This window comes from Equus przewalskii, chromosome 7, assembly GCF_037783145.1.
Source record: "Equus przewalskii isolate Varuska chromosome 7, EquPr2, whole genome shotgun sequence".
NCBI classification, from domain to species: domain Eukaryota; kingdom Metazoa; phylum Chordata; class Mammalia; order Perissodactyla; family Equidae; genus Equus; species Equus przewalskii.
The window spans coordinates 17,628,026-17,650,512 of NC_091837.1; the positions used below are offsets into that span (position 1 = coordinate 17,628,026).

At 57.4% G+C, this 22,487-nt stretch overlaps 1 protein-coding gene across 8 annotated transcripts in view; it reads left to right on the forward strand.

The window, feature by feature from the left end:
* Positions 1–22,487, forward strand: part of TESC (tescalcin) — a 46,041-nt gene that overhangs the window by 19,948 nt on the left and 3,606 nt on the right. For 3 of the 8 annotated variants that reach the window (XM_008515469.2, XM_070627158.1, XM_070627160.1), the window contains exons 3-6: positions 12,770–12,850; positions 17,764–17,903; positions 19,282–19,343; positions 19,444–19,551. In XM_008515469.2, coding sequence (XP_008513691.1) covers positions 12,770–12,850; positions 17,764–17,903; positions 19,282–19,343; positions 19,444–19,551 — 391 coding nt within the window. Of the gene's footprint in view, positions 1–12,769; positions 12,851–17,763; positions 17,904–19,281; positions 19,349–19,443; positions 19,552–22,487 lie in introns of all 8 variants that reach the window. The other 5 variants (XR_011541832.1, XR_011541831.1, XM_070627157.1 and 2 more) reach the window with 3 other exon arrangements.

Here is a 22,487-nt window from a genome sequence, read left to right on the forward strand (position 1 = left end):
CACTCTCGACTCTGCTTCCTCTGTGCTAGTAGTTCCAGCCTCAGGCAAGACGGTGGGCAGCAGCCTCAGATTTCTGTCAAGGAAAATGCTACATTGCAGGGTTTTTTGTTTTTTGTTTTTTGTTTTGCTGAGGAAGATTAGCCCTGAGCTAACAACTGTGCCAGTCGTCCTCCACTTTATATGTGGGACACTGCCACAAAATGGCTGACGAGTCATTAGGTCTGCACCCAGGATCTGAACCTGCGAACCCAGACCACCAAAATGGAGTGCCGAACTTAGCCACCACGCCACGGCCCCTACATTGTGTTTTTAACCTTAATTTTTAAGAAGCTATGTAGGTTACTTTTTTCTGGGGAAGAATGCCTTGAACTGTGTCCCTTACCCCAGGAGAGTGTGTTCAGTCTTAGATGGTGGTGGAGTTATTTAGATCGAGGTGAGTGCCGCGTCCTGGGCAGCAAGTTGATCATCACAGAATTGATGAGGAAGCTTCAGGCTGAATTATAGCAAAGAGTTTCCCACACAAGTGAATAGTTCTCTACCACAAACTTTCTAACAGATGTAGTTGCCTAAAGTAAACATTTAGAGTCTCAAGGTTACGGTCTTGGAACTTTAAAACAAACCCTCTCATCATCCAGGATAACTTCCTTCTCTTTAGTAAACAGACTTAAGTTTCAGCTGGGTTTTGTGGACCCTGACATGTCGAGAGCCACTTTCTCTTGTCTGGACAAAGGCGCATTGTTGGTCCAGTGCACTGTATTCTCAAAGCATCCATTTCAGATCCTGGCGGTCTCAAGGTGCTTGTGGCCTCTGGTCTCAATTTGATTGTATCCACGGCAGAATTAAAGACAATCAGGATTTACACCTTTTAATTCTACTCATCTCAGCAAAAAGCCACCTGCTTCTCGTTGACTCAGATGGGGTCACGTGCCCAGATCTGAGCCAATCACCATGGCCAGGGGCCAGAGATGCAAAGTGTCTTTTCCCAGGGCTGTGAGCGAGTGGGGCTGGGGCATCTGCCCAACTTGGCAGGGGTGGCGGGTGGAGTGGTCTCCCAGGGCAAGGTGGGCTCTCCTGGGGCCATGGGCCAAGGGGTGAGTGCAGGTGGGAAGACCTCGAGGTGGAACAGGAGGTGACACCCGTGCATGCTGGATGTTGGAACGTGGAGGTGCCAGGGCATCCTTCCTTCCTTCCTTCGCACGTGTTCTGTGCCAGTGGCTCGACACTTGCACTAGTGGACACGACCACATGCAGCTCACGGTGGGTGTGTGTGTTTAAGCTACGCCCCCAGCCCTTTAACAAGCTGCCTTGGGCTTCTTGTTGTTATGGGTCTGGGGTCTGTGGGTCTCGGCTGGGGCAAGGCTTTAGGTTCAAATTCCACATGCGTTTAATTTTCAGACTGGAAGGAAGCAGAGGCAAAAACCCAGACTTGGGAGACAGCTTGTATTTGAATCCTCCGTGTCACTGGCTGTGTGACTTTGGGCCAGTTGCTTTGTTTCTCTGAGCCTCTCTCCCCGTCTGTAGAGTGAGCATGGTCGTTGGGGTTTGATTTGAGCATGACAGATGAACAGATGCGTGCAGGACGACTCTGCTCTGAGCTGAGTTCCTTGGCATTTGGCAGACAGGACTCTCCTCCTTCCACCTGTCCGTGAGGTTGTGAAACCCGCCTTGAGATGCCCAGGCGGTGGCAGTCTGTTCCTGGGCTGGGAGTGGAGGTGGGGAGCGCAGGCGCCGTGTGACAAGGAGGCTACCATGCCCTTGAAGACCCCTCCCCTCTGAGCTTCCAGCCTCTGAGCCCCTGTGTTACCCAGCGCCTCCTCTCCGGCCTTTGCAAGGATGTCCTGAGACTTGGGTTCTGCAGCTTAAGTGTGTGCGCGAATCACCCAGCAGTCTTCCTAAAATGCAGCTTTGGCTCCAGTGGGGCGGGGCCTGAGACCCTGCATTTCTGACAAGTGGTGGTGCTGTGGGTCCCTGGACCACACTGAGCCTCCGGTCCTGGGGTGGCGAGCACAGTGCCTGAGTCATACTAAGTGCCCAGCACATGCTGCTGGTCTCTGTCCTCCACCAACCAGCCTGAAGCCCCCACCCGGTCCCCCAGCCGCCAGGCCTCAGATGTCTGTGACAGAGTTCAGAGCCCCCACCCCGCTCTCCTGGAGCCTGGAGCCTCCTCTTGCCCACCTGTCTCTGACAAAATCCAGCAGCTCTCTTGGGTCTCAGGGAAACAGCACTTCTGCAGGACAGTCCGTCTGGCCCTCCCTCCAGACCCGGCCGGCTCCCCGACAGGCTCTCCAGGCCCCATTTCTTTTTCCCTGTGGCCCTCAGAGCATTTGTCGTCACATCGGGTAACGTAAACACCTGTTTCTGCCTCCCCCGCGGATGGTGGGTGCAGCGTGTGCCTGAGTCACCTGGGAACCTGATTAAAACACAGGTTTTGAGTCACATGTTTGGCACGGGTCCTGGGACTCTGCATTTTTGACAAGCGGGGGTGGTCGTGGTCAGGTGGGCCTCGCCCAGCACCAAGGACAGCGCCCAGGGGGCCCTCCAGGCTTGGGGGGCTGCTCCCCGCGGGCACTGAGCGGCTCCCACGCCCACCCTCAGAGGCCAGGCCAGGGCTTGGGAAGTGAGGGCTCTGCCCCCCAACCTGGGACCCCATCAGCCCCTCTCCTGCACGCCCACCCCAGGACCGCCATATACATGGCCCTTCCACACCCGCCCTCACACAAGCCCCGAGTGCGCCTGCCCGGACCAGCCAGCGGCCCCGCTCCCCAGCCCTCGGGGGCTCCCCAGCGCCCTCCAGGTCGTGTCCACGCTCTGTAACCGGAGCCCACCAGGGTCTTCAGATGCTGGTCTCTGCTTTGCAGAGTCTCCGTGTGGACACCACTTCCTCCAATGTTCCCCTCCGGCCCCTGCACCCCCACAGCCTCCTCCCGGGGGTGCCCCATCCCAACATTTACCGTACAGAATCTTAACTGCCCCCCCCCCCCAACCTCTCCTAACAGACTGTGGGGGGGGGGGCAGGAACTGGGTCTTTTTCTCCAGCTCTAGTGCTGAGCCTGGGGCTTGTAACATAGCAAACGCTCTGGAATAGTTGGTTGAATGAATGAATGAACGAGCGCATGAGTGAGCAAAGAAGTGAGGAACAAGTGAGTGAGTATAATGACTAGAAAAGTTCTTTATAACCCGCCATGCATGGTGTACACGAGACCCATTGTTGTTAATGGGACTTCCCTCGTACGGTTTACGTAGTTCCGGTGAAGGAATTCATAGGAACCGTTCACAAAGATAAGCTATTATGATTCGAGCATGTTACTTCAGTCTTATAAACCCCACTGGAAGTAGTGCTAGGAACACCTGTTCTCTCCATTTTACAGATGGGAAAGTAAGGCTCAGAGAGGCCATGTACCTGGCCCCGGGTCACACAGCTCAGACGTGGCGGAGCTGGGATTTGAACCCTGTGCTGAGATCCCTCTGTGAGGAAGCTGGGGGCATTGCCCTGACTTGTAGGTGACCTCTGAGGACCTGTCTCCCCACTCTGCCATCTGAGGACCCTCTACCCTAACGTCCTGGGGTGGTGGGGCATAATTTCCATCACAGCCACCCCTGTTCCAGTGTCTCAGTCTCTGCTGGGAGGTTAGGGTCGGCTGCACACGGTGACAGCCAGGCCTGGCCTGCAGGAGGGAGGTGACAGACCGCAGTAGCTCTTATGCAAACGGGCGTGCAGGAAGTGCCTCCTTCTCCGGGAACTGCAGGGCCTGGAGAAGGGCCCCTGGGCTTTCCTGCCCATCCTCCCAGGGCGGGCGGGGGAAGGGGCCCTGGGCTGTGATTGGTCCCCGGCGCCATCCCCACCTGCCAATGATTTCCTGGGTGGCCCCAGGCTGGGTCTTCAACCCCTCTGATCCCTGGGGCCATCCAGGGGCTGTCCAGGGGGCCCTGAGCAGGCTGGGCTTTCAGATCACAGAAAGGGTTCATCTCTTGAGCATTGAGAGGCCTGTTGGTGGGAGCTGGCCAGGTTGTGGGGACGTTCCCCATGAGAAAGGTGTTGACCAGGGTTCCCTGAGCAAGGCCCCCAGCACCCCAGTCTGTGCAGGGTGAGGGGTGCAGCTCCCTTTGCCCCTCCTGCTCAGAGAGCCGAGGTGCCTGGGAGCTGCTTAGATCCCCCAGGGGGCTTCGGAATCCCTTGAGGGCACAGACCCCTTAGAAGCAAAGTGGCTGTTCAGACCTGCCGCTTCATCCCCGGTCTGGGAAGATTTGTAAGCTGCTGAGCGAAGCTCTGACTTGCTGAACTTGTGACTTTGATAAATTGAATATAGCTTAAAAAAATAATCCCACAAGGTAGAAAGTGCCAAAGTTGATTTTAATCTCAACCCACCATTTCTGGCCAACATTGGATCAGGTTCCTCGTCTTTTTGAAAATCATCTGGGACGTCCGGGGGGGTTACCCTGAGGCCTTGAAAACCATGCCTCAGGGCCCCTCACTGGAGGGGTTTCCTACAAGGCCCAGCGCCTGATTTTTAAAAAAAATTCCTAATGCTGCATCCTTTTTCTTGAAGAGGGTCCCCCAATTATATATGTTTCAGGACCCCAAAAACCTGAGTGCACCCGGACCAGGGAACCCTGAGTTCTGAGGCCTCTTGGTGGCACGCTTGAATAGGAGCGTTCCTCTGACGTGTTCACTGTGGACCCATGCTGCAGAGTCTTCTGTCTTGTCCCCAAAGCTTTTCTTCTACTGGGGAAGACCCTCCATGAGGAAACCCATTAAAACACACTAAGTTCAGACAGTGAAGAAAATACAGTCAGGCTTCTCGCACTTTTTCTTTCTTTAGTTGGGAAACTTAACTGGTGAGTGTGTCAAACGGCAACATTTAACTTCCTGTTGGCACTGTGACGGGCTCAGCAACGCCCGGAAACAGACGCCATGGGATACTCCAAACCTAGTGGTGCAGGCCCCCGGGGGGCCTGGTGGGACAGAGCCATGCGGCGAAGACATTTCTAGATTCCTCAGACCACCCAGGGTGGAGCGATGCCTGGGAGGAAGGCAACCACAGACGTACACGAGGAAAAAAAGGAGGCAGGGGTCGTTGTTGAAGGCCACCAGGGCGCAGAGCACCATTCCGATGGGCCAGACACCAGCGACCCTGCAGAAGTCGTAGCTCTAGGTCCTGTCCTGTGACCCGCGGCCGCGTTTCCCTTGCTTAGGGAGCTGGAGGTTACCCCCACCGTGTGCATCGATGGGAGCGGCGGCTGCCATCCGCCGGATGCTGACGTGTGCCAGGCTCCGGGCTGACTGCTCACCTGCGTGTTCTGAGGGTCTCAGGAGCCCTGTGAAGTTCACACCATTACCCCATTTCACCGAGTAAGAGGCTGAGGCCAAAGAGGTTAAGGGTCACACAGCGGGGCTGGGGTTCTGAAACGGAGCTGGCTGACAGAAGAGCCGGAGCACCACACGTCTGTGACCCTGTGGCTTTTCTCCAAATTAAGTCGCTTTCTCATCCATTCACTTTGCTTTTAACCTGTCAAAGAGCTAAAAATTTACAGGGTTTTTTTTAAGAAGTCCTCACGGCAGTGAGCCGCGGCCTGCCCAGGGTGTCGGGCAGTTCCGCTGGCTGTACCTAATGTGTCCCAGAGCTGACAAGTGCCCCCTGGACAGCCTTGCTGGGATGATCACATGTATTTGAAAAGGGAGACCCACAGGCTTGTACGCCCCCCTGGGAGCCACAGGGGCTCTCGCCTCTGCTCCCTCCGGTGAGATGCGAGCGTGAGGGCAGCTGTGGGAAGGAGGGCCTGGAAGGGGTCGGTTTGGTGTGAAAGGATGCCAAGGGATCCCCCAAAGCAGGGAGAAGCTAAGTGGTCCTCGATTTATTAGCGGGTGCTCACATAAAGACGTTTTAGAGATTCGTTCCTAGGATGTTTAATACCAACTCAGTCCTTGTGTTCAAAAGCAGGTTGTTAAGGGCCTTCCGCGAGGATGCTGAATGAGAAGTCAGGCTCCCTCTGCCTTGTGGGGGGCTTTTGTTCCAGGGTGTGTGTGTGTGTGTGTCTGTCTGTCTGTGTGTCTGTCTGTGTGTGTGCGCGCGTGTGAGTGCCAGGGAGGTAACTAGCCTATCAGTAGTTCATTACATGTCGTGGTGAAAGAAGGAGGCAGGGCAGAGAGGGCCAGTTCGGGATGGGTGGTCAGTGAAGGTGCCTCCGAGGTGGCCCCGTAGGCGCTGGGAGCAGGATGGGGAGAAGGAGCCGGTGTGTGAAGAGAGGAGGGAAGGGAGCCGTAGGCAGAGGGAGCCGCCAGTGCAGAGGCTGGGAGATGGGCCATCGTCAGCCTGTGTGGGGAGTGATGAGAGGAGAGCTGGGGGGTAGACCACAGAGACCTTCCATTGTCTTTGAAATAAAATACACATTCGTGGCTCCACCCGGAGGCTGACTCCCAAGTTTGTACCTCGGGCCAGGACGTCTCCTCCGAACTCCAGACTCAGGTAGCAACTGCCCATCCACTTGATGTCCAGAAGGCATGTCACGCTTAACGTGTCCCCCAGGGAGCTGTCCTCCCAGACGTCCCATCCGGGCTGCGTGGTCTCTCAGCTGCCTTACCGCAGCAGCCTCCTTCCTGGACCCCTGCTTCTGTTCTCACTGCCCCCGCCCCACACCGTATAGACCTGCAGTAGTGGATGGGGGATCTAAAATGGCACGTCTCTGCTCAAAACAGTCCATCTTGCCAAGCGAAATATAGTGAGAGCCGCCGAGGCCGCTCCGTGTCCCACAGACCCCATGTGATGGCCCTCTGCCCCTCTGACCTCCTGACCGTCTTGCTCTTTCTGCTCCAGCCACGTGGACATTCTTGCTCTTCCTCCCTCAGAGCTCTAGAATGCACTGTTCCTTCTTTCTAGGATGCTTTTCCCTGGAGCAGGGTTTCTGTTGGCTCTTGGGGCTGGAGAATTCTGGGGGGGGGGGAGGGGGGTCACGTCCTGTAGGATGTTACGCAGCATCCCTGACCTTTGCCCACACAATGCCAGTAATTCTTTCCCAGTGTCACGGCCAGAATGTCTCCAGACAGCCCCACGTGCTCCCTGGAGATGAGAACTTGCCTCCTTCAGGTCCCTGCTCGTGTGTCACCTTTGCCGTGACCTTTCCTGACCACCCCACTGCGGTCTTTGTACTTTGCTGGTTCGTCTGCAAAGTGCTCGTCACTGCCTGGGAGACTGTTTTCCTTCTCTGTTCCGCCAGAATCCCGGGAGGGGTCGTGGCCACCCCATTCACTGCTGCTGCCAGCACTGGAACAGTGCCTGGCACGTCAAAGGGGCTAGAATGCTGGTTGCTCCCCACGTGTTAAGGAAACCACAGGTGTTGGGAGGGCAGCTGGGTCCTGGGAGCAGTTATGGGAGGGGGAGAAAGCCTGTGTGTGACGAGGAGGAATGATGTCGGTGATGCTGCCCCAGCTTTTGAATGAGGCATTTGCCTGTGGACAAGAAGACCAGGCCTTTCTTGTCAGAACCTTTTAGCAAAGGCATGGGGATGGGAGAGCCACCTGGTGCCTTTAGGCCATCCTTAGTGCTTCTCCAACATTAACTTACACACAAATGCCCTGGGGAGCGTGTTAAGACACAAGTTCTGATTCAGCAGCTCTGGGGCGGCTGAGACTCTGTGTTTCTCACGAGCTCCCAGGTGTTGCTCACGCTGCTGGTCCAGGGACCGCACTTGGAGCAGCTCGGCTCTGCCTGGGAAGATGCACGCTGAAAGAGATGTGGTCCCTCCTTCACGAGTCCCCTGGGGCCCCAGCTTCCTGAGTGTCTACTCTCTCACGGCCCCATGTGGGAAACGTCAGATGCTGAACAGTACGGGGAGGTGGGGTCGGGAGAGTCCGGCAGGCGCCCTGCGGAGGAAAGACCCCAGTGGCCTTCCTCGATGCTGCAGGGGGCCCTGGACCAGCAGGGAGCAGGGAGGCTGGCGTCCCAGGCTGGGTTGGGGCCTTGCTGCCTCCTCAGCTCGGAGGTCGGTGCGCCCTGGCGTGGCTGAGGGCAGCCCCAAGCCCAGAACCTGCAGAGAGAAGTCTACAGTGGAGCTGAGCCTCACACGCTGCCGGAAACCAACCCACACCTCGGGGCTGAGGACGAGCCAGCCGGCCCACCCTCGGTGGTTTTTCAGGCTTTTCCTTCCCTCGTGGGCCAGACGCTTATCGTGCCCTTGTTCTGAGTCCCGGATGGGGCCTCTCTGGGCTGGGTGGGAACAGATGTCCAACAGAGATCTCTCATTCTCTCTTTAAAGTAAAAACAACATGCGACTCGAAGGCAGTAGCCAGTGTGAGGAAGTCCCCAGGGTGGTTAGAACTGGATTCGAAGCTCCTCTCCTCGCTGCACGACTGTGGCTTAGTCATGTCACCTCTCTGGGCCTCACTTTCGTGCCTGTAAAGTGGGTGCGTGGGGGTGATTAAAGCTAAGTGCTGTGTGAGCACCACCTCTCACGGTGAAAGCCCTCAGATGCCGGGGGGAAATTTAAAACCCTTGGAGAAGGGCGGAAGTTACGTGCCCTGGAGCCCTCGTGGGTGAGCCCCTCCCTCCTGGACCACTCACTGGCCACCTTGCGTCAGCTGTGGCCCGAGAGCAGGGACCTGCCCCCAGCCTACGGGCGGCTCAGGTGAAGCCGAGCTGTTCCCACAGCTGAGGCACCTTCCACTGAGCCGGCTCAACCTGCCCAGTGGGCACCTCGGGGCAGGTGGGAGGAAGGGAAATAAGACTGAAACTAGCCCTGATGGCGCATTAAGCTGCCATTAAGCTCTAGTTAGCTGGTCTCAGGCTCTGGGCTCAAAGCCCAAGTCAACTTGTTGAAAAAGGAGGTGGGCAGGTCCCTGGAGTGTCCCCGGGGACTGCCAGCCAGCCCTGACTCTCGTGAGCTGCTGTCCCCAGCCAGGCCTCCCCGTGCCACCTGTCAGTCACTCTTAGCAATAAGACGCTTCTCACCTCTACCTCAGTTTTCTCATCTTTAAGATGGGGATAAGTTCCTACCTTACAGGATGATAATATAAAGCTCTTACAACAGTCCCCGACACTTTGGGAGTACACAGAAGGGTGGCTGCGGTTACTCTTATTAGTAAAATTAGTTTTAAATTAAGAGCTCACCGGGTGTCAGGCAGGATGCTGCACACCTTATATGCATCCATCTCGTTAACCTCGTGATACTCCCTGGATATTCCCACGACCCCCATTTGACACATGAGAAGTCCCAAGGCTCCGGGATGTGCCGTGGCTCGGTCGGGGGCAGAGCCCAGATTGGCCCCTGGGTGTGCGAGACTTCACATCCCTGTGATACGGGAGGTGCTGGGTGTGCACCCAACTCACAGATGAGGCAACTGAGGCTTCTGTAAGAAACTGAGAGTCAGTAAGCTGCCCGTGGGGAGGGAGAGGGGAGATTCTAGTGTGGGTCTAGCAGGTGCCTAGGGGAGATGGAGCAAGGACAGCTGGATGTCAGACGTCAGCACGGACCTGCCAGGGCTGTGAGCCAGGACCCGGCCACCTGCCCCCAGGGGTTTCCTAGGTCTGCCTCCCCTCCTGCTGCCACTGGAGAGTCAGGCCTCTTTGTTGTCAATTTTCTTCTCGGACACTTGGTTGGTCTGCGAGGTGGTTCTGCCCTCCGCCCTCTCTCCCAGGGCACTGCTGCCTGCTCTCCCTCCCGGGTCAGCCCTACGTCCCTCTGGCCTTTTGTGGGGTCTCACGGTGGTGGGTCCTTCTTGCCACCTTCACAGCATGGGGACCCGGTTTCTCCTAGCTGCCTGGAACCTGCAGCTTCCTCCTTTGAGGCCTCTCTTCCCTCCTGGGAGTTAACCAGACTCACGTCCGCTTCCCGGTGTGTCCCCGGATCTGATCCTTCCAGCAGCCCCAGGACTCTGTGGATGGAGAACTCCTGGGGGTGGCCAAAGGGTCTGGACGCCTGGGGAGGGAGCTGAGCTGGGTGCAGCCTGGGTGCTCAGGACAGACGGAACCGAGGGGTCAAGCCCCACCCGCACCCACCATCCCTTCCACTCAGCTGCTCATTCACCTATGCTGCCCCGATGGTGCACGGCATGGAGGCATGCTGCTGTGGAAATTGTGGGGTCCCAGTCCCCATGAGCTCGGGGGCCATGTCTGGAGCTTCCATCTGGGGAGCACTCCCTCCTCCCCGGGCACCATGCTAAGTGTGCTCCAGACTTTGTCTCACATGAACACATGACAACCCTTTGAGGCTTCTGTTTCCAGAGGAGCAAACTGAGGCTCAGAGAGGCTAAACCACTTGGCCCAGGTAGCAGAGCCGGGGAGAACCCAAGTCTGATTCCAGAGGCGCCTGCTTCACAGATGAGGAAACCAAGGCTGAGGAGGGGTTAGCAGTAGCCAAGACGCCCTGGCCGATGAAGGCCAGAGGGGCTGAGGGCTCATGCACTGATAAAACACAAGCAGCTGGCTGCGTCCTGTCTGTCTCTCAGAATTCCCTCAAGCTCCACGTGGCCCCTTTGCTCTGACTTGTTCCCGCCCAGGGCCCCTGGGCTTTCGATGTATTTCCTCCCATGGTCGCCTCCCACTACTGAGGAGAAAGGGGAGGACAGCTGGGCGTGCCAGGGCAGTGGGGACTATAACACGCACGGAGAAAAGTGACTGGTCATCGCGAGACGAGCTTTCACAGACTGAACATGCCAGGACCCCACACCCAGATCAAGAGCGGGACATTCCCAGCCTCCAGAAGCTTCCTCGGGCTCCGTCCCGGTCACATCCCTGAAGATAGCTGGCCGTTATCCTGACTTCCCATGGCGTGGGTCAGTGTCGGCGCTTTGCTTCTTTATATAAACGGAGTCCTAGTGCGGGGTTTGTTTGCTTTTTGGCTTTTAAAAATATTTTAGGGAAATTTCAAAACAGCTTTGTTGAGATATAATTTACATATTGTACAATTCACCCTTTTAAAGTGTACGATCAGTTTTAGGACATTTTCTTCACCCCCAAGAAACCCTGTGCTTGTCAGCCATCACCCCCTATCGCCTTGGCAGCCACCCGTCTCCTTTCCGTCCCTGTGGATTTGTCTGTTCGGGACTTTGCCTATAAATGGAGCCGTATAATATGTGGCCTTTTGTGTCGAGCTTCTTTCCCTCAGCATCATGGTTTCGAGGTTCGTCAACACTGTAACACACATCAGTACGGCATCCCCTTTAATAGCAAAATAACATGCCAGCCCCCGGGGCCAACTGTTCTGAGCGTCCCCCTCCTTCAGAACTGGGCTCTCACGAGTCTCAGGGTTGGTGTCTGCTGCCGCCCGCTCCTCAGTTTGCCCGGATGCCACAAGGAGTGCTGGGGGAGAGACGGGAGGCAGCGCCGCGAGGAGCGAGCAGTGCGGGATGCGGCCCTGGGCCAGGTCCCCCTTCTCCCCGCGACCCGAGCGTCGGCCTCCCGTCTGTGAGGTGGAGGCAGGACGGGCCAGCCGTGCATTCACGGCATCTTCACCAGACCCTGCCTGATTCTGTGGACGGCCGCCTGCCCCGCTGCCGGTGGGGTCGGCCCTCGTTTTGAGTCCCAAACCCGATGCATCTCTCACCCCTGGGCGTTGTCCTTTTAAGTCGCTGCTCTCCTTCCACCTTGCCTGCCCGGGTGTCCTGGGGCCCTTCCAAAGGCGTTGCCCGTTGAAGTCCATGGAACAGAAGAAGGTGAGCAGGAAGCAGATTCTAGAACACAGGACGGCCCATGTGGGAGGTCAGGCTGCGAGGGACCTACCGCCTCCGGGCCGCAGACCCACCGCCTCTAGGACGCAGCGCTGTGTTCGAAATTCGCCCCTCCTGCCCCCAGCCAGCATCTTTTTTTTTTTTTTTGGAACAATTTTACTGAAATACAATTCACATACCCTACAACTCACCCATTAAAATGCACAGTTCCGTGGTTTTAGGATACTTAGAGTTGGGGTCCATCCCCACAGTCAATTTTAAACATGTTCCTTACCCCAGGAAGAAACCTTGTACGCTTAGCTGTCACTCCCCATCGCCCCCAGTCCGTCAGCCCCTGGCAGCCACTAACCTACTTTCTGTTTCCGTGGATGTACCTATTCTGGACATTTCATATAAATGGAATCATACACCATGTGGACTTTTGTGTCTGGTTTCTTAGTAGCATGTTTTCAAGTTTCGTCTGTGTTGTAGAATGCAGCTGTCTTTCATTCCTTTTTATGGCTGCATAATATTCCATTGTGTGGATAGACCACATTTTATTTATCCAATTACCAGCTGTCAAACATTTCATGTGTTTCTCCTTTATGGCTGTTAGGAATAACGCTGCCACGAAGGTTCGTGTCCAGGTTCTTATGTGGATGTATGTTTTCATTTCTCTGGGGTGTATGCCTGGGAGTGGAGTCACTGGGCCACATGGTAACCCTGCCTTTAACCTCTTGAGAACCTGTCAGGCTGTTTTCCAGGTCTCCAAGCCGGCACCCTGCTGCTCTGATTCCAGAACAGCGAAAGCAGGGGCCTGTGGTGGGCCTGCCTGGGGGCCTGCCCTCAGAATGAGGGGCATGTCTGTGTCCTTGCACTTTTCTGGAGGTGGATGTCCAGGGCATTTGTTGGATTCACGGAGGCATCTTATGCCCCCAGCCCTTCCCTGCTCCTGCCAGTCCAAAGGTAGGGGAGGAGGCGCATCCGTGCTGCGGACCCCAGCCCTGCCTCGGGACTGTTCTTGGGGGGCCTGCTCAGGATGGAACCGTAGCCTGATGAGTGATGAACGTTGGTCTCACGCCCGCTTCCTTTGCTCGCTCTCTTCCCGGTGCTGTCTGCCTTGGCTCCCAGCAAGGAGAACTTCAACAACGTCCCGGACCTGGACCTCAACCCTATCCGATCCAAAATCATCCGTGCCTTCTTCGACAACAGGTGCGTTCCTTTCCCGATGGCAGGTGACTTTGTCCCTGGGGAGTCACTTCTCACAGTTAAACTGGCGCAGAGAAGGGGGGCTGTGTTGGGTAGGGACTCTGAGCACAGCTTTGGGGTCACAGTCTGGATTCACAGCTGGGTGACTCTGGGCAGCTCATCGGTCTCTCTCGGCCCCTGTATTAGTTAGCTCTGGCCGCGTAACAAATTATCCCGAGACCTAGCAGTTTGAAGCCACAAGTGTTTATTATGGCACCAATTCTGGGGATCAGGATCTGGGTGCACCCTAGTGGGGCTTGTGGGCTCCCATCAGCTGGGCCTCTGAAGGCCCCACCTGGGGAGCCCTGCCTCCAAGCTCACTGCCCTGGCTGTCAGCGGCAGGCCTCGGGGTCCTCTCTGGCCTTTGGCTGGAGGCCTCTCTGGGACTCACCCACAGGGCTGCTCCCACACGGCAGCCACAGGCTTCCTGCAGAGCGAGACGGCCAGGTGAGAGAGGGGGAGACAGGGCCGCCATCTTTCGGTAGCCTGACCTCACCAGGGACATCCCATCACTGCCGCTGTGTTCTCTTCCGTAGAAGTAGGTCCCTAGGTCACCCCACACTTGGAGGGGCGTGAATACCAGGAGACAGGGCTCCTTGGGGGCCATCTTGGAGCCGCCTTGGTTTCCTCGTCTATAAAATGGAGGTGGTGATAGCACCTGCCTCACAGGGTGGCGGTGAGGGTGGGCTGAGATGATGTGTGCCCAGCACTGGGTTAGCTGTTGTTGTGCCTATTGCCCTGGCTTACAGACGGAGAAACTGAGGCACAGAGGGTGGTGCACCTTGGCCAGCATCCCAGAGCTGGGGCTCAGACCGAAGCTCGTGCCCCCAGGTGTCCATTGTTGTTGAGGTTGAAAGACACCATGTCTGAAGCTCCGTGGAGGAGGTTGGGTGGCTGCATCCTCCCCGGCTGCCAGGGCCCCAGGCCTGGCACCCTGTGTCTGCCAAGATGGCTGAGAAGCAGGGGAACTGGCAGAAAGAGGAAGGAAGGGAAGGAAGGAAGACGGGAGGTGGCTCCCTGATCGGTTTTAAGTTGTATGAGCCTGAGCCGCTCAGCTCTGCTTCTGCCAGGGCTGTGGGACCCTGAGCAGGACACTGAGCCTCTCTGAGCCTCACCTCTTGACAGGATGGGGTGGGGGGTCCTTGGGCTGCCCTGGAAGATGCAGAGGGCTTCCTCCAGGGCCTGTGGGATGAGGCCTGAGGAGAGAATGACTAAGAGTTAACCAGGCCAAGCAGGGAGAGAAGGTGCTCTGGGAGAACAGAACTGCATGTGCAAAGGCCTGGTGGCACAGGGAGTCCAGGAGCATGAGTGGCAGAGAGGCGGCCTGGCTGGAGTGCAGAGGGGCTGAGCGTGGTGAGAGGTGGCTCCTAGACCAGCAGGAGGGGTCTTGACTTCGACCTTGGAGCAGCGATGGGGGGCACTGATGGGTTTAAGGTGGGGTGTGGACCAGGTTTGCATTTCGTAGAGGTCACTCTGGCTGCCCGTGGATTGTAGGGGACAGAGCCCAGGGAGGGGGACGTATTGCGGCCCCCCAGGCTGGAGCCAGGGCTGCTGAGCGGGATGGAGAGCTGTGGGTGGCTTTGAGACACCCGGGAAGGGAGAAGGGTGGGAAGGCTGCATCTGGGGGTGGAGGTGAGGGAGCCGACACCGGAGAAACCTCCACAGGAAATTGCCACGTTTGCCAGAGAGGGAAGGTCCAAGGTCACAGTCAATGGGGATGGTGGGAGTGGGGTTCAGTGTCCCCACCTCCTTTCTAATCCTGGTTCTGCCAGGGGCATGTGAGGGGGGTATACCCGGAAGCCAGGGCCCGAGTGAGCGAGAGCAGGATCGGGGGGAGGGAGGTGCCGGCGTGGGAGATGAGGCCCCTGATGTGGAGTGGACACAGGCTGTTGGGGTGTGGAGTTGGAGGCGTCACTGAGCGTCCCAAAGTGGACGGACATCGAAACAAGCCTGCGGGGATGTAGGGAGGGGAGTGCGGCAGGGAGGGGTGGCGAGGCGTGGGGTGAATGGCTGAGACTGCCCCTCCTGGGGCACCAAGCAGGGCGGTGGAGGTTCCCCGAGAGCTGGGGGAGCCCCTGCAGGGCATCGGGCAGGGGGGCCACAGGATCCGCTTTGTGTTTTGCAAAGCCCCTTCTGGCTGCATGTGGAGGGCAGGGCTGGAGGATCCCACGGGGGAGGGTGGAGGCGGGACAGGGGCCGGGAGAGGACAGGCAGGATCCCAGAGACGGGAGGTGTGAAGCTGGTGACCGACTGCACGGGCGGTCCTGGCGGGAGGGAGTCGGGGGACTCATGGGTCTGCAGCGAGGGCAGCTCGTGACGCTGCACCTGCTCTAGGGAATTTCCCCCCCTCCACCACCCCCGACGATGACGCAGGTAGCAGGAGGCGGGGGCAGTGCTGGGGAGGGGCCGGCTTTCGCCTCCCCCGCAGGTCGTGGGGTCTCAGGCTCGGCAGCTGCTTAGAAAACTGGATGTGGAGAAAGGGTTGTGCCGGGTGAGTTGGGGGTCAGCCTGCAAGTCACCGAGGAGGGGAGGCTAAGGAAAGGCTCCCGGAGTCTGCACCTGGGACAGCTGGGGGCTGCAGCGAAGCCCCAGCGTGTCCTGTGCATCCTTCACAGCTCGTCCTGAAGGAGGCAAGGGAGGACTTTGGAGGGGCTGCTGGAGACGGATTTCCTTTTCAAGACCAGCAGCATCATCCTTGGTTCCCAAGACCCTTTGGGAACAGGACAGTATGCAGAGAAGGCAGTCCTGGAGGGCAGTTCGAGTGGGGTTCGTCCCCACCTCCAGGGCCTCCATTCCTTATGCAATCATCAGAAAGATAAGGAAGTGAAAATTCTGCTCTAAATCAGGCATCCTTGCAAAAAGAACGTTCTCGTGCTGGGTTGCCAATGTGACTGCAGCCCCCATTCTTTCATTCACCAACCCTGACCTTGGGTTCCCCACTTTGGAAACGGAGTGGGGAGCAGGTGGCGCTGGCTCCAGGTGCTGTGTCTGGGTTTCCTCAGCCCTTGCACTCTTGTTGCTTTTAGAGCCCATGATGTTGGCCGTGTGGATGGACCTCTCAGGGACACTAGGAGGGGAAGGAACCCCTTTCTCCTAAATCGGGTCCTGATGCCGAAGCAGCCTGGGGCTCGACCTTGTTGGAGAAGGACACGTGGCCTGCTCTCCCCCAGCCCTGTCACATTTTCCCAGGAGCTAATCTTAATCCCTCTTGCTGCAGCCGGAACCTCTTGGGAAGGACGGGTGACCAAGTGCAGTGAGAAGTACCTCTGAGGAGCCCGTAAATCCGGGGCTGATTTCCTGCCCTGTAAATTTGGCCTGTGTCCCTGACAGCAAGGACTTTGAGGTGATTAACAATCTGTCAGGAGGAGCAGTGGGAACTTTATAAGACAGAAGATTTAAGGGGAGACTGTGGAAAACACTCAAAGCCTGGCTCCCCGAGCGTGGGGAAGAGCGCCTCGTCTCATCTCTCAGATTTCTAGTTCCACAATCTACCTTCCCTATTCCAGGCTTGGGATCCACCTGTTTCTGGAAAATCTCCTGGAATGGAAAATTAGGAATAGCGAGATCTGTAAACTGTGAAGTGCGATGGACACTTCAGGGGCAGTCAGGATCTGAAAGGGAGTAGACGGGCCCCTCAGGAGAGAAGCGCAAACATATTCCACTAAATGGAGGTGCAGTCGTGACCCAGGGGGACCCAGGTAACTTACAAGCACCAGGCCTTACCTGTCAGTCATTCTGAGCCAGCTCGGAGCTTCTCCTTTGCAAGGATGCACAGTGAGGGTGGGGGACCCCTCAGCTGTCAGCCCAGTGGCAACGTGCGTCAGCAGCTGTCGGCTGTCGCGACTGGGGTCGGTTAGTGCTGAGGGTCTGGCAGCAATGGGTCAGGGGCCCCTGGTGGGCTGGGGTCATCTCTGAGCTGTTTACTCAACAGCTGTTCTGTGCCAGGACCCGTGCTGGTGGCTTTCCGACACGCTAAGGCACGTTGGCTGAGCACCCCGTGCCCCCTCCCTGAGCCCCGCCTGGAGCACGAGCCCTTTCTTGTCCCTTCAAAAAAGCACTTCGATAGGGACTCCCTCGACCTGCCCTATTTATTAAAAACTTGCAGTCCTTGGGGAGACCTGCTCTGTGGTCACACACAGGCCCCTCAGTGCTGCCCGCGGCCCATCACTGTACTCGAACTGCAAACACTGACGGGGAGCAGGAGTCAGCACACTTTCTGTAAAAGGCTGAGAGCAAATATTTTATGCTTTGTGGGCCACATGGTCTCTGTCACAACCTCTCAGCTCTGCTGCTCCGCAGCCAGCCTCGTGCAGCCCCCAACAGTGAGCAAATGAATAGGTGTGGCTGTGCGCCAATAAAACTTTATGTTTGGACACTGAAATTTGAATTTCATGTTCTTTTTCACTTGTCATGAAATACTGTTATTCTTCGGGGTTTTTTCCAAAACATTTTGCAGCCATTTAAAAACATAAAAACCCTTCTTAGTTTATGAGCCATACCAAAGTAGCTGGTAGGCAGGATGTGGCCCACAGGCTGCAGTTTGCTAACCTCTGATCTAAGGAAAGGGTCAGGAGAGGCACCCTGGGTGAGTTATGGATTGCTCGGTGCCTCAGTCTCCCCACGTAGGAGCAGCACGCCCAGGCAGCCCTCCATCCCAGCAGCAGTTGTGCTCTTGTCTGTCTCCCTGCAGTCCCATGATGGGGGCTCTGGGGCCCCCGGTGTCCCCACGAGCAGCTTTTTGGGAAACAGACCCCGAGGCCAGACAACCATCTGGGCACATGTGTGCCCAGAAGGGCCGAGTTCTCGTGAGCTGTTGGTAGTGAAAGGACAAGACGTGGCTTTAATTCATTTCCACCCTGCCCTTGTTGCCGCCACAGGAACCTGCGCAAGGGGCCCAGTGGCGTGGCCGACGAGATCAACTTTGAGGACTTCCTGACCATCATGTCCTACTTCCGGCCCATCGACATCACCATGGACGAGGAGCAGGTGCAGCTGTGCCGGAAAGAGAAGCTGAGATGTGCGTGCCCCAATCCTGGTACCCTTCCCCGCCTACACCTGGATGGGCTGCGTCCCCCAGGTCCTGCCACGGCCCTGCATGGGGGTGCGCACGGGAGGTGCTCCCTGGAAGTTCCTCCCCCTCGCTCTTGCACAAGCTGCTGGAGTGTGCAGAATTCCCAAGACTGGCCTCCGCGGGGCCTCAGGTTGCTCTGTCCTGGAGGAGCCTCGCTGGGCCCTGGGCTCCAGAGCGTGCCTGGTTGTGATCTGGGCTGGCTGGCAGCACAGTGTCCCCAGTGGCCTGCATCACGTGTTCCTTCCCCCATGGACTTTCCCATGACTCCTGACATCCTTCTGCCCCACCCCGAGGCAGCCTGGGCCGAGGAGACTGTAAGCATGGCGGCCGGGATGTATTTAGATCTGGATCGTGCACATGAGGGCTGCTGGGAACTGCCCGGCTGGGCGTCCCACAGCCCTCCTGTGGCGCTCCGGACCAGGGGGCACCTGGTGTTGGCCCAGCTTACTGTTTGCTCCAAAGACCAGGTCACGGGGGCCATGGGGACTGTGGAATGGGACAGATGCAGGTCCAAACCCCAGGTTTCCCCTCCCTTACCAGGGTGGCTGTGCGCAAGCACCTTAACTTATATGACCTTCACAGCCCAGTCTGTGAGCTGGGCCCGGGGCAGCCCTGGCCTCCCAGGGTCATGTGAGGACTAAAGTGGTTTGTGAAGCGCTTTGCACAGTGCTGGGTGTCTGGTCAGTGCCGGATAATGCCCGTGCAGGGGACTTCGTGAGCCCGAGGCTCAGCCGGGCCGGGAGGTCCCCTCCCCTTCAGCTTCTGGCCTCTTGGGCTGCAGGATGCTGAGTGATGTCAGTAAAGGAACAAAGGGGACATCACTAAGAGTGGTATAAGCAGAGGAGGTGCTAATGTCCCTCGTGGCGTCCTGGGCTGGCTCAGATCAGCCAGGGGGCCTGTGACCTGCCACAGGGCCATGATGATGGCCGTCCTCTTGGGTCTGTCAGGCATGATACTTTGAAATAACACTGATGTGGCTTTATGTCAGTGATACTGTCAAGTTATCCACGCTCAGTGTGCCAGGCGGCTGCTGGTCCTGATCCACCATCATAGCTCACCAGCCCTTGCACCACCATGAGGTCGACAGATGGGGAAACTGAGGCATAGAGAAGTGAGGTCACTTGCCTATGGTCACCCGCCAGGAAGTGGTCAGGCTGGCCCCATGGCCTTTGCCCTTGACCCCTATGGCTTTGGCATTTAGGTTTCGTTCTCAGTGTCTTTTGCTCAGTTCGAGGTAGATTTCTGAGTGGGGAAGGCTGGGGAAGCAGGGGACCTGGGCCCTGTCTTGCCTGACTGAGCCCCCTCTCTCTCCCCACCACCCCAGTTCTGTTCCACATGTATGACTCAGACAGCGACGGCCGCATCACCCTGGAAGAATATCGAAATGTAAAGTATGCTTCTCGCCCGCCAGGACTCCTGGCGCCTTCCCCCGTCCCGGGCATAGATAGCGGCCCAAGGTCACGCTTGTCTCTGCCCCGCCTGGCAGGTGGTGGAGGAGCTGCTCTCAGGGAACCCCCACATCGAGAAGGAGTCGGCTCGCTCCATCGCCGACGGGGCCATGATGGAGGCGGCCAGCGTCTGTGTGGGGCAGATGGTGAGCGCTCTGGGGTGGAGGGGAGCACCCCACCCCTGCTGACCGCCACCACCCTGCCCTAGTTAGCCTGTTTCTCGAAGGCCAGACCATACTTGTCCTGCTCGCCACTCTACCCAGCCTGGCACAGAGCAGAGCTCAGAAACCCCTCCCTGCTTTCCTGTTCCCAGGAGACTGACCACAGGTCCCAACCTGGAGAGCAGGGCCAGGCAGGGAAGCCTGGCTCTGGGGTCCTGTGGGCCCAGCCAAGCAGCTTCTCTGGGCTCTAGGAGAGCACCTGGCACACTGCCAGGCCCGGTGAGCGCACAGCACAGGCTCGCTTTAATTTATTCACAAGTGGCGGGGAGGGGGTGTGTGGGGTCATGTGGTCTGGGGTCCAGGAGGAGCCGGGAGTGGAGGGTGTGTGCTGCAGAGGGTGGAAGTCCCTCGCTGGTCCAAGGAGAGCGCGAGAGGATTGGACCAGAGGTGTTTCTGAGGCCGCCACCGGTGCTCCAGGCCGGGGCTGCAGGTGGAGCTGTGATGGGGTGGGAAGGCAGGCAGGGCCACCACGGGAGCATGAACACAAATGCCGGCCACTCCTTGAGGCTCGTCAGGGTCACCCTGGTGTAGAAATGGCCGGGTCATTTCTCAGAACTGGCGTGGTCATGCCTGTGACGGACTCAGGCAAGTCAGAGCAGGGTGTCCTCACCTGCACCGTTGACACGGGGGCTGGCAGCTCTCTGTGTGGGGGCCGTCCTGGGCGTTGTAGGGTGTCGAGCAGCATCTCCGGCCTCTAGCCACTAGATGCCAGCCACACCCTCCAAATTGTGACCACCAAAAATGCCTCTGGACGTTGCCAAATGTCCCAGGGAGCAGTGGGGGGCAAAATCGCCCCCGAGGAAGAACCATTGCACTAGGGGCCACAGGAATAGGCACAGCTCGGAGACATTGCAGGTTCCGTTCCAGACTGTTGCAAGGAAGCGAATATCGCAATGAAACAAATATCGCAATCAAGTGAGAGACGCAAATTTTTTGCTTTCCCAGTGCTTATAAGAGTTAGGTTTACACTGCAGACGACAGTGTGCAATAGCATTATCTCTAAAAAACAATGTACTTACCTTAATTTAAAAACACTTTATTGCTAAAAAATGCTAACATCGTCTCAGCCTTTGGCGAGTTGTAATCTTTTTGCTGGTGGAGGGTTTTGTAAAAAAGGCAGTATCTGCGAACTGCAATAAAGCAAGCTGTGCCCGTAAATGGTAAGTGGAGTGGTAACTGGTCCTTTGCCCGTGTGAGCAGTGGGCGTGTGGGGGCTCCTGGAGGGACTCCCCAGGGGGCTCCAGGCAGGCCGGGGGCCCCATACACTCGGCTCCCGTAGGGAGACCACACGGCATGTGCAGACGCCATGCTGTGTACTCCACATACAGCGCCTCATTTTACTGGGGGGGAAACTGAGGCTCAGGGACATAAAAGAATTTTCTGGAGTTCAGGGGCAGCGATCTTTATTGTGCTCAGTAGTCACCCCTGTAGGACCAGTACAGCCTGGTCATCCTGACACAGTGGCCCTGAGCCCCTAGGGACCATCTCAGTGTTCCCCCGAGGGTTTCGGTGGTCCCACTGAGGCCACCCCCTCTTCGCTCCTGTGTATTTAAAGTGGCTGTCGCTCCAGACACCTTTTGGCTTTGAGATCACCACAGCCCGAGGGGGGCGGGTTCCTGCTGGGACCTGCTGTCTGTGCCCCAGCCTGTCATCAGGGGCTACGGGGCCCGGCGGGCTGTGACCATTTTATTGGCCTGTACTTTGCTTCTGGGGCCCAGGGGGAGGCTTCTGGCTTTGGTGAGGCCACCCCTCTCAGCCAGTTAACCGCCGCAGAAAGGGCTGGTGACCTCCATAGGGAGCACAGGGATCCCCCGCTGGGTTGTCGAGCCAAATTCCCATTTGATTTAATTACACTCTCTTTCTTTAAATTACTCCCTGTCCCACTCCAGTTTCAATTGGCAACAGTTTTTTTAATTTGCTGTAGTAAAATTGTTGGCAGCTGGCAGCTGCTGATCTGCATAAAATCCGCACAGCCTCGGAAGCTGAGGCATTTCGGAGCTGAGGCTGGCTTCCCGGTGTGTGTCCCAGGCGTCTTTCTTTACTTGTGGATCCTCTGTGTAATCTTAAAATACTTTCTCGTGTGATTGTCAGCCAGATAAACACAGACGAGCTGTGTGCCCTTGTGAGCAAGGGGCAGCCGCAGCCGTTCAATACCATCTGGCCCCTGAGGACGTTAACATTTCTGCCCGCGCCGCAGCCAGACACACGATCCATCACCCCCACGTTAATGGCCTTGCAGAGTTGCTTACTGACTGGGGCAACGATCTTTCCAAAGTGCTTTCTCTGTGGCTTCCGCGGCCCGAGGGTAGGGCTGCTTGGCTGGGGTCTCAGCCTGGGGTGCTTCCCCTCACCCCCTGCCACTGGGCGCCCACCCTCCAGCCCTGGTCTCGGGCCAGCAGGGCCTTGTCTAATTAGCTCTCCTTGGCCGCCCTGGGGCCCTGGGGTTGCCTGCAGGGAGAGGGCAGCCACCTCTCCCCGTGCCCAGGGCACAAAGAGCAGGGAGCCCCAGGGACAGGGCTGGCCCAGGTGTCTGAGAACGGGTGGCTTTGATAAAATTAAAAATATATACATTGATTTGCTTTCTGTATTAAAAGAAGTACAAAGAGGAAACTGCAGGGCCAGGGGCAGGGGGAGGACCCTATCACACACACGGAGGCTGCGGCTCCCAGCGGGACAGGTGGCCTTGCCTCCGGTCCTCAGTGGCCTTATCTGTAAAATGGGAGGAAGAACCGAACCCACCTGGGGGCTGTGGAGTCACCGTTAATGTTAGTAACACCACCCGTAAAGCTCTCGAGACGGTGCCTGGTGCAGCAGAGAGCCCACTGTTCTGAAATACACGGAGGAACGAGTTTCCGAGGGGT